This window comes from Chiloscyllium plagiosum, chromosome 1, assembly GCF_004010195.1.
Source record: "Chiloscyllium plagiosum isolate BGI_BamShark_2017 chromosome 1, ASM401019v2, whole genome shotgun sequence".
NCBI lineage: Eukaryota > Metazoa > Chordata > Chondrichthyes > Orectolobiformes > Hemiscylliidae > Chiloscyllium > Chiloscyllium plagiosum.
In genome coordinates, this window is record NC_057710.1 from 120656502 (window position 1) to 120668805 (window position 12304).

Below are 12304 nucleotides of genomic sequence, written 5' to 3' on the forward strand. Positions count from 1 at the left end.
AGGTTAATTGGCCTTTCAAAGATGCCTACTCTACAAGCTTTTCGCTTTAATATGTATTTTCATTAGCCATTGATATTTTCAATTTTTTTGTAGGTTTTCATGGACAGTGTTTCAAACAATTAATGTTGCCTGTTGTTTTCATACTTGTTTCGTGAAACACATCTTTTGTTTTTACATTTTGCAGTCAGATATTTTATACAGTGAAACCTGTAAATTAGAAGTACCTCAAGGACTTTATTAGGTGTCCTTTATTTGCAGATGTCATTATTTTTAAAATAGTCAATTGTATGTGTAGTTAAGCATATGGGCCAAATATTCTGGAACTGACTGCATCTCATAGAGTTATAGACATGTACAGCATGGAAATAGACCCTTCGTTCCAACTCATCCATGCTGACCAGATGTCCCAGATAAATCTAGCTGCATTTGCAAACATTTGGCCCATATCCCTCAAGCACTTTGTATTCATATACCCATCCGGATGCCGTTTAAATGTTGTAATTGTACCAGCCTCCGCCACATTCTCTGGCAATTCATTGCCCCTTAGGTCCCTTTTAAATCCTTCCCCTCTCACCCTAAACCTATGCCCTACAGTTCTGGACTCCTCCACCCTGAGGAAAAGATCTTGTCTATTTGTGTAATCGATACCCTTCATGATTTTTTAAACCTCCATCAGGTCATCCTTCAGCCTCTGATGCTCCAGGGAAAACAGCCCCAGCCTATTCAGTCTCTCCCTATATCTTAAACTCTCCAACTCTGGCAACATCCTCATAAATCTTTTCTGAACCCTTTCAAGTTTCAAAACATCCTTCCTATAGCAGGGAGACCTAAATTGCACACAGTATTCCAAAAGTGGCCTAACCAATATCCTGTACAGCCACAACATGACCTCCCAACTCATACTCTATGCACTGACCACTAAAGGCAAGTATACTAAATGCCTTCTTCACTATTCTATATACCTGTGACTCCACTTTCAAGGAACTAGTCTGCAAACTGACTAACCATATGTCCTATTTTCGCATCCAAATCATTTATAAAAATGACAAAAAGCAGTGGACCCAGCACCGATCTTTGTGGCTCACCACTGGTCACAGACCTAGAGTCTGAAAAGCAACCCTCCACCACCATCCTCTGCCTTCTACCTTCGAGCCATTATTGTCTCCAAATGGCTAGTTCTCTCTGTACTCCACGTGGTCTCACCTTGCTAAGCAGTCTACCATGAGGAAACTTGTCAAACGCCTTAATGAAGTCCTTATGTATCATGTCCACCGCTCTGCCCTCATCAATCCTCTTTGCTACTTCTTCAAAAACTCAATCAAATTTAGTGAGATATGCATCTCATGCTGTGTTCTTTTTTTTCTCTCTCATTGGTGATAGTGCCTAATTCAGGTGCAGTGTCAGCATGAAGTAATTTCAGTTTATATTTCCCAGTCCCCTATTTTTCAAGGATACTCCTTCTTCATCAAGAAAGAGAGATAGCCTGGTTCTTCCATCTGCTATGTTCACTACCTGAATAGGGTAAGGTGGTAGCTGAAGGTCAAAGTATCATCAGTCCCAGTCAAATTGGCGTTGGGTGTGTGACAATGGAGTGGGATTAATTCGGACCCCTCCACCTTGTCTGCAGCAACTGTTAATGTTTGAAGTTCTGGAGAAGGAGCTCATGGTTTCCAGAGAGACCCATGGAATAAGGCAACAGCTGTAGGTATAATTTAGAAGTTATTTGAAAATTTGATTATGGACGGGGTCAAGGAATTTCTACAAATGTTACTTCATTTTCTTTTTAAAGACTGTACGAAATATACTGAAGTAGGCCATTCATCCCCTCAAACCTGCTGTAACATTCAATAAGGTCAAGGCTGATCTGATTGTAGCCTTTATTCTTCTTTCATGCCTGTTCCTCCAGAACCCTGAGTGTCCTTGTCAATCAAAAACTGTCTCAATCAACCTTCAGTGTGTTCAGTAATCCAGCTCCCACTAGCATCTGTGCAAAGTAGATTTGTCCTTATCTCTGTCTTCAATCAGCAATCTTTTATTTTTAAACTAGGTCCAGACTTCTCCACAATGGGAAACATATGTTAAGCATCTACCCAGTCAAGTCCCTTCAGTCATTTCTATTATTCTCTACGGATCCCTCTCATTCTTCTGAGTTTCAATGAGTCTAGATAAACCTGTTCAATATTTCCTCAGAAGACAGTCCCTTTGTTTTCTGAATCAGTCAAGTGTACCTTTTTGAAATGCGCCTAAAGCATCAGCACTTACGATCCTTAAAAAAGAGATCAAAGGCCTCCTGTAGTTGATCATTTCTGTCAATGGTTTTGCATCCAAACCTGTTATGAGGGGTTTTCAAGAACCAGGAAGCCACCTGAGAACAGGCAAAAAATCAAAGCAAAGGTGGGGCAAAGAAAAAAAAAGTCTGCCCCTCTCTAGTACCAGTAAGTTCCCCTACCCCCCTCCCTGAGCCCACAGCCCCCATCTGTTTAAATCCTCATTCTTGTAAATCTTTATCGTCTGATCTCCTCATGGTTTCTTTTCTGACCATCCCTGGCACAGGAGAAATTCCCATATCTCAAGATGGAGCTGTGGAGGCATTCAATCCTCGAGATCAAATTGGTTCTCTGCCACTCATGCACACTGGACACGCTTAGTTACACAAAAACAGTTTCTTAACCTGTTGTAATGAGCACTTATTGTGTCCAATATTTTAAGTTGTAGAAAATCTCTTGCATTAAAGGCTGTCCATAGGCTATGGTTTTGCCCTTCATGTTATATCGCAGTGTAACTTTATTTGGTAACAAATGTGTTACAGTGAAAGCTATTTATGACTGCCAAGCAATGTCCGTTTTTTGCAGATATCCCTTTCCTTGGAGTCCCAATGTATTTGCAGGTTTCATCTTAAGTTACAAAACTATCTTCTATTTTATCTCGATGAATGGACAGGGTTTTTTTAAGTCCTAACAATTAACAATGAATGAACACCAGAAGCAATTCTTCCCAAATTTCCAAATGTACAGATTTTATACCGACAAGTGAGCAAATGAAACCTGAAAACAAATGGGTGTAAGTTACAAAAGCATCAAAAGCTCCATTTGTAAAGTAACTAAATCATATGACTCTGGGGCTACAGGTTGGATACCCCTCCTACAAAACATGACAATGCTGTGCAGTCTTCCAGTTGAAAATTATCAACATTTATAATAGATGTATGTACCATTTTGGAAGCATCAAGGTTCAGTTTAAAATTGGTAAGAAATATAGCGATGTATTAATGTTTTGAGTAAAAGCTCCTAAGGGAGGACTTAACTTTGGCCAATGAATTTACCTTGTTTGTGATTTCAATGTGAAACAGGCCTGCCTTAGGTTTTCTGATTGTCAGTCAGTTATTCAGCGACAGGAACAGGACTTCATGCGCTTAAAGCTGCAGCACGCCTTGGAAGTAAAGGTATGAATTTCTTACTTCTTATAATATTGATGCTTTGTTCTACCATGATTTCTTTTAAAATCTTAGTTTCATTCTAAGATTGGTGATTGGTGCTTGATATTTAGACATGGATAAACAGTTTTGCATCTGCCATGTCAACTGGAATGCATTGGGACTTAAACCTATAGAAACTGGAAGGATTTGATTTGATTCATATGATTCATATTTACTGTAAATGTTGGATTCAGTTTGCAAAGCAATAATTCTGCTGGTTCAATATTTTTGATTAATATTTACAGTGAGTTAGAACTTAAATTTGAATGCCCTCCAGATTACCCTCCTGGAAAATCCATCAAAAACTATTTAGTTTTACATATTGGACATTAACTTCATTATGGTCTGTGCCTAATTATTTAAGATCATTTCCATGCGTTGGGTCTAGTTTGAGGCTAGGCAAAACCAAGCATACAGGGTAGAATTTAATGGTCCCACTCAGCAGCTGACTATAGGCTGTATAATCTCGTGGGAAGGTATAGGGTAGAGAGGGGTGAATGACACCTTTGCAACCACCGTGTCTTCTCCATCAATTAAGTCAGGGATGGGAAGGTGTGGTCGACTTTCCTGCTCCTGGGTCCGTTGAGGCCCTGAAGACGCCAATTAAAGACCTCACCTTGCTGCCACTGGTGTGGGGGTTTGTGTGTCATGGACCTAGCTGAGAGTTAGGATGTAGGCCTTCTTAATCAGGCTCCACGTTCAATGGAAGGCCTTACAGCTAGCCCCAGTGTAGCCAATTAGCCTGGTCTTCCCCCAGCCCCTTCTCCGGCTCACCACATCAGCACTCCCTGTGCCACCCTCCCTTATTGGGACATGTTTGATTTTCTGCCTGGTGGATGTGGCCTGACTCAGCTCATGGGGTACCCTCTAGTTTTAGTGGTAAAAGTGGTGGACAGGAGAATATGTAAGGATGTTATTTCTCTGGGCTTCCAGAAGGCAATTAATAAAATCCTGTCCAAGAGACTGTTAGTTGAAGATTTTACAATTTAAAGAAAATTATTTACCTGGTTTGGAAATTGGTCTGTGAAAAGAGAATAAGGAAATGGACACCTAATCCACTAGCCACTGATGCCTACGGGGATCTGTGTTGGGGCCTCAGCTTTTCACAATATTTATTAACAATTTGTGTAATAAGCAGGCTAGCTACTTGTCTAAGTTTGCTGATGACACACTGTTAGTAGTATTACAAACAGTTTGGATGGAAGGATATAACTGCAAAGAGATATTGATTGATAAAGTGAATGGGCAAAACTGGAGCAAATGGATTTCGATGTGGACAAATGTGAGTTCATCTGTTTTGAATCCAAAATCAAGTACCTTCTGAAATTTAAAACGTTTGAAACTGTGGAAATCCAAATATACTTTATGGTTGAGATTCACAGATCATGAAAATATCATGAACAGCGACGGAAAATAATTAAAACACAACAGTCATGCTCCATTTATATGCAGCCCTGGCTAGATCACAAAGGATGAAGAGTTTTTCTGCCACTGTACCTTCGGGAGGAGGTGTTGGTCTTGGAGAAAATGTAGGACAGGCTTACAAGAATGATATTTGAACTCCAAGAGTTAAGCTATGAAGAGAGAAAAGAACTAGGTTTGTGTTCCCTGGAATTTAGAAGGTGAAGTGATCAGTTATTAGAAGTTTTCAAGATGTTATGGGAACATCTAAGGTAGAATGAGAAAAGTATTTCCACTGTTTGAGGCATCTAAAACTGAGGCAGAACCAAAAAAATTATAGCGAGACCTTTCAAGTGTGGCAGAAGTTTGGAAAGCTATTCTGCAAACAGGTGTTGATGCTGGATCAACAGTTAAGTCTCAATGAATTTGATAATTTTCTTTCTAAAAAAACCAAAAGAACTGCAGATGCTGAAATTCAGAAACAAAATCAGAAATTGCGAGAAAGACTCAACAGGTCTGACAGCATCTGAGAAGAGAAATCAGAGTTAATGTTTCAGGTCCAGTGACTCTTCCTTAGAACTGATGGTAGTTAGGAAAAGGCTGTTCTTTTACGCAGATGATAGAGTGGGGGGTTTGGTGAGGGGGTAAGGAGTGAATGACAAGTGGAAATACTGCCCATAGAGAGAGAGAACAGTTGGACAGACAAAGGAAGGAATAATAATCAGCCCAGGAGAATGCATAGCTGCAAAAAGGGACTATTAGTGGTTAATAATGGGTTGTGTGTAAAAGCTGACTGTGTGATAACAAGGCCTGATGTGTGGGGGTAAGGACATGGGCAAAGGTGACTCAAGCCCTAATATTGTTGAACTTGATATTGAATCGAGAAGGCTACAGAGTTTCCCAGCGGAAAATGAGGTGTTGTTCTTCCAGCTTGCACTGAGGCTTTGTGCATATTTATTAGTAAAAGTATTATTTTTTCTAACATGATGCGTATCACAACTTTTTTAAAACTGAAGCACAGTGGCATCTCTTGCAAAATTGTATGGAGAGGGGAGGATTAGTCTTGTTCATTTCAACCAATTTGAATAATCGATTTGGGACAGGAGAAGGATTGAAACCCAACAAAAAGAAACAGTTCCAACAGAACGTGGCCAAGGGCAGGAAATATTCACCCATGTTCTTGATGGAGAGCAGGGGTGGGTCTGGTGCATCTTGATGAGGCAACATTCTGCACAGTCACTCTGATAAAGTCAAATTATCACCATAAATGTTAGACAACAGCTGGAAATTGTAGTTCATAAGTATTGTGTCTGATATATTCATGGCAGAATTCCAAACTTTGATGAAAGATAAACATGGTAGAGTTTCACCTTTAAAGTTGTATATGTCACACTGTACATGAAGTACATATTATAAGTTAGACTCTTTCTAGTAAAATGAGCACATATAGCTAAAATGGTGTCACCAGAACCATCTTTCTGGTTGATCATCAAATTGCCATAAAGGTACCATGTAAAATATCCCTACGTGTTCATTTAGAAATCCTGAATTTCCCTGATGTTGTTTCAAGCTGCCTTCTATAATGTGCACTGGCCTGCTCAAATAAATGCCTCCCTGCTTCCAAACACATCACCGAGTGAACATTTATGCCCACTCACTAAGTAATCTAATCAGAGGTTCTTATCATAGGTGAGGTCTGCTAACAAATGCAATATACTGCACTGCATGAGAGAATATAAGTTTGAAAGGTCTACTGGAGAGAAAGGAAATTTAATCTAGGCAGGAAGGTAGTATTATTAACATTTCTTTTAGTTTATTAATTTATGGGATTTAGGCATCACTGGCTTGGTCACAATGTACTGCACTTAAGAAGATAGTGGTGAGCTACCTTCTTGCACCTCTGCGATCAATTTGGAGTAAGTACCCCACTGTGCTGTTCGGAGGAAGGTCCAGGATTTTGTCCCAGAGACACTGAAAAAACAGCAAAATTTCAAAGTCGGGAAGAATTATGAATTAAGCTACTTCTGTGATGTGTGATGATATAACATCAGGCAAATGGGCAGTGGAGACAGAACGGGTAGAATTAAACAGAAAAGGAATTAAGACCGTCTGGGATTTGTGTATAGGTTGCATGGTAATTGTTTGTAAAGTGGAAAAATGCAAAAATGAGTAATTAAGACAATGTGAGTTCAATAGAGAATTTTAGCTTTTGTGTAGATTGAGATAAGTAGATGAACTCATGTCAAAAAGATAGAAAATCTTTGCAGTTTTCTGCAACAATATGACCTACAACCAGGGAGTCTTGCCATATTAGATTTAATAACAAATAATGGGTCTGATTTAGTAGCAGGAGAAAGTGAGGACTACAGACGCTGGAGATCAGAGTGGAGAAGTGTGGCACTGGAAAAGCACAGCATCCGAGGATAAGCCCAAAATGTCAAATTTCCTGCTCCTCGGATGCTGCCTGATCTGCTGTGCTTTTCCAGCACCACACTAATTTAGTAGCAACCTAACAGAAGATGAACTCTTATCAACTAGTGAACATAATATCAATACATTGAATGTTGAACTTGTGAGGGCAAAGCCAGAGACTATTCACAATAAACTGCACAAGTTGTAATGGGAGTAAAGTTACTATAATCAGTGGCATATTTCCAAAAGAGAATTTAACAGGGTATGGAACCAGTTTATACCTCCACGTAATGAGAGTTCTGTATGTGAAGGGACGAAAGCCTTAAGACACGGTAAGCTTAAAAGAAAAAGGGATGCAACAAGTAGCACAGACTCTGGCAAAAAGCAAAAGCTACATGGAACACCAAAGGTAACAAAACAGATCGAGTGTACAAAAGGGTGCAAGAAAAGGAACATCTAAAGAACGTCAAAATCAACACAATTATCACAATATTGAGAGGAGGTGGGTGGTGTGTGCTCCTTGAAAACTAATGTGGTGATATTAATGAAAATAAGGAAATGGTAGACTTGTTAAATAATTGCTTTCATTATGTACAATATAAAAAGACAATGGTATATCAGTCATCACAAGGGAACTGATGTTGTATCGGATGAATCAGGGTCTCACCAGATATTAGCAAATTTACAAAACTCAGCAAATGAAAGAAATAATGGCATTAAAGGGTGACAAAACACCAAAACCTCAGATATTATCCATCACAGACTTTTAAAAGAAGTTGATGAAAACATTGTTAATACTCTAACTTTGAACTTCCAATGGTTCTGTCATTTAGCTGTTCATTAATATTAGAAAATTGACCATATCACTCTGCTATTTAAGTGAAAGGGAATCTTATATAAAATTACTATAATTAAGACTAAGATGGACTAGAATGTCATGGAAATACTTGAGTTGACTAGGGAGAGAATCACATGGATTACATTATGTTTCATGAGACTGATTGAGTGTTCTTGAATTAGTTACTAAAGTAGCAAACAGTGGAGTTTTATTAACTGTTTCATGGGATGTGTACTGACAAGGCTAGTATTTGTTGCCATTCCCTAAATGCCTTGAAGGCAATGAGCTTCCTTCTTGAACTGCTATAGTCCATCTGCTGCAGTTACACATGGGAAGAGAATACCAAGACTTCAATCACATATCAGCGAATGGATCTCCATATAATTCCAAGTCATGGGAAGGGAACCTGCAAATGATTGTGTTTTCATGAGTCTACTGTCCTTTTCCTACTTGGTGGTAGAGTTTGTGGGTTTGGAAGGTGCTGTCAAAAGATCCCTAGTGAGTTACTCTAGTGCACCTTGTAGTTGGTACACACTGCTGTGGCTATGTAGTGGTGGATTGATGGATGTAATACTGATCATAAGGACTGCTTGATGGTGTCAAGCTTCTTGAATGTTGCTGTAGCTGCACTCATCAGTGAAATGAGAAGTATTCCATTACTGACTTGAGCAGATAGTGGTTACAGTACTCTGAGGAACTTCAACAGTGTCCTGGCACTGAGATGATTGACAGCTAATAATTACAACCCTCTGCCTTTCTACTGGGCATGATCCCATCCAGGGGAGAATTTCCCCCAATTACATTGACTTCAATTTTACCAGCTCTCCTTGATATCATTCTCAGTCAAATACTCGGTCAAGTACAACCATTTTGTCTATGTATAGATTAATGAATGCAGATTGATGTTATCGATATGCACTTCCAAAATATATTTAATAGCGTCCCTCAAAAAGGCCATTAGTTAAAGTTTAAGCTCATGAATTGGAGAGTAAATTATTGATGAATTCATAGTAAGAGACAAAGAGTAGGACATTGACTGTTATTCTAATTGTCAGGATGTGACTTGTAGTGTGCCACTGGTGTTAGGGTACTGCTATATACTATATTTATAACAACTTAGTTGATAGGATGGAGAACAACATATCTAAATTTGGCAACTACACAAAAATAGGTGTCAATGTAAGCAGTGTAGATGAAAATATATAATTGGAAAGTGGTGTTTATAAATACAGAGTAAAATTGTGTCAAATGGATTTCAGTATAAGGTAAAAAAAGAACTGCAGATGATGTAAATCAGAAACCAAAACAGAAATTATAGGAAAAGCTCAGCAGGATTGGCAGCATCTATTGAGAGAAAGCAGGGTTAACGTTTAGGCACTGAACCTGAAACATTAACATTGCTTTCTCTCCACAGATATGCCCAGCTTTTTCCAGTAATTTCTGTTTTTGTTTTGGTATAAAGCAAGTGTGAAGTAATCCATTTTGGACCCAAAAATGGTTAATAAGAATGCTTTTCAACAAGTAAGTTAAGGACAAAGATCATTGAAATATCATGTTTAGGACCAAAAAAAAATTATAAAAGCTAATTCACTGCTGGCTTTTCTATCAAAGGAACTAAAATACAAAGACATCTATGAAACCATGGATAGGCCATACCAGTGGAAAGTACTCTGTCAGCTGGGCACTGTGGCTCAGGAAAAATATATCTATATTTGAGGAAACAAAGCATTGATTCACTCGAATGGCACCTGGACTTCAAAAGTGAAATCACGAAGAATAATGACGCAAATGTGATTGCATTCCAAGGAAGGCTTAGTTTTCTTTAAAATTCTGTCATGGGGTGGGGGTGTTAATGGCAGGATATTTTACTGCCTGTCCTTAGTTGCTTTTGAGAAGGTGAGCTGCATTCTTGACCTGCAGCAGTCCATGTTCTGTAAGTAGACCCTTAATGCCATTAGAGATGACATTCCATGATATGACCCACTGACAGTGATGGAAAAGTGATATATTTTCAAGTTAGTATTGTGAGTGGCTTAGAAGGGAGCTTGCAGGTGGTGTATCTGCTATTTTTATCCTTCTAGATGGAAGTGGTGGGGGGTTTGAAAGGTGCTCTCTAAGGTTTGGGCAATTTCTACAGTGTATCTTGTAGACAGTACAAACTACTGCTATTGAGTGTCGTGGTGGAGGGAGTGGATGTTTGTGGATGTGGTGCCAAAAAAGCAGGCTGTTTTTTTGCACTGCCTTGCAAACGATTCACTGGATTTGAGGAAGTCAGAAGGTGAGTTACTCGCTGAAATAGTTCTAGCTTCTGACCTGCCTTTGTAGCCACAGCAGTCATATGGTGAGTCCATTTAATTTTCTGGTCATCGGTAACCCAAGATGTTGATAATTGGGGGATTCAGTGATGGTAACATCATTGAATGCCAAGGGACAGTGGTTAGATTGTCTTTTATTGGAGATGTTCATTGCCTGGCATTTGTGTGGCAATGTTACTTGCCACTTGTCAGCCCAAGCCTGGATATTGTCCAGGTCTTGTTGCATTTGAATATGGACTGCTTCAGTATTTAAGGAGTCACAAATGGTGTTGAACATTGTGCAATCATCAGCAAACATCCCCACTTTAGACTTTATGATGGAGGAAAGGTCATTGATGAAGCCAAAAGAGAAAATGCTGGAAAATCTCAGCAGATCTGGCAGCATCTGTAAGGAGAGAAAAGAGCTGACGTTTCAAGTCTAACTGACTGTTTGTCAAATCTAAAAGCTTTGTTTTAGCTTTGACAAAGGGTCAGTTAGACTCAAAACGTCAGCTCTTTTCTCTCCTTACAGATGCTGCCAGACCTGCTGAGATTTTCCAGCATTTTCTCTTTTGGTTTCAGATTCCAGCATCCGCAGTAATTTGCTTTTAGTCATTGATGAAGCAGTGTGTTGGGCCTAGGACATGATGCTGAGGAACTCTTGAGATGACTGACCTCCAACAACTACAACCATCTTCCTATGTGCCAGATATGGCTCCAGTCAGCAGAGAGGCTTCCCCTGTTTCCTATTGACTCCAATTTTGCAAAGGCTCATTGAAGCGACAGTTTGTCAGAGCTTTAATGTTAAGGGCTGTCACTCTCTGGAATTGAGCTCTTTTGTCCATGTTTGCACTGAGGCCGTAATGAGGTCAGGAGCTCAGTGGCCCTGGTGGAACCCAGACTGGGTGTCACTGAGCAGGTTATTGCCAAGCAACTGTTGTTGATAGCACTGTTGATGACACCTTCTATCATTTTATCGATGATCAAGAGTAGACTGATAGGGCAATAATTGGCTGGGTTGAATTTGTCCTACTTTTTGTGTCCAGGACATATCTGGGGAATTTTCTACATTGTTGGGTGGATGCCAGTGCTGTAGCTGTACTGGAATAGCATGGCTAGGGGAGCAGTAAGTTCTGGAGCACATATCTTCAGTACTTTTGCTGGAATGTTGTCAGGACCCATACCTTTTGTGTAACCAGTGCCTCCAACTGTTTCTTGATATCATGAGTGAATCGAATTAGGTGAAGATTGGTATCTGTGATGCTGATGACCACTTGAGGAGGCCAAGATAGCTCTCCACTTGCTATTTCTGACTGAAGATGGTTGTGAATGCTTCAGCCTTATCTTTTGCACTGATGTTCTGGGCTTTTTCATTATTAGCATGGAATATTTATGGAGCCTCCTCCCCCACTGAGGTATTTAATTGTCCACCACCATTCATGACTGGATGTGACAGGATTGCAGAGCTTAGATCTGTTCCACTTGTTGTGGGATCACTTAGCCCTGTCTATTACTTGCTGTTTGGCATGCAAGCAGTTCCTTTTGGTGGCTTCACCAGGTTGAAACCTAATTTTTAGGTATGTTTGGTGACTAGATTAAGAGATGATAACTTATTGGTATTAAGACTATTAATCCAGAGACCCTGTAATATTCAAGGATCCTGATTTGAACTCTGCCATGGGGTTCACGATAGCGGAATGTGAACTTAATAAATATTTGGAATCAAAAGTTTAATGATGACCGTGAAACCATTGCCGATTGTCGTAAAAGCCTTTTTGGTTCACTGATATCCTTTAGGGAGGGAAACAATCATCCTTGTCTAGATCAAATTGGTGCTGGAAAAGCACAGCAGGTCAGGCAGCATCCAAGGAGCAGGAGAATCAA

The 12304-nt window shown here is 39.6% G+C and overlaps 1 protein-coding gene across 5 annotated transcripts in view; it reads left to right on the forward strand.

Moving 5' to 3' along the window:
- The window catches only part of LOC122552612 (coiled-coil domain-containing protein 158-like), a 172270-nt gene that overhangs the window by 134784 nt on the left and 25182 nt on the right, over positions 1-12304 (forward strand). For all 5 annotated transcript variants that reach the window (XR_006312432.1, XM_043695369.1, XM_043695388.1 and 2 more), the window contains one exon: positions 3350-3442. Coding sequence is in view for 4 of the 5 variants with exons in the window: in XM_043695369.1 (XP_043551304.1) it covers positions 3350-3442 (93 nt within the window). In the remaining variant the exon portion in view is untranslated. The remainder of the gene's footprint in view (positions 1-3349; positions 3443-12304) is intronic.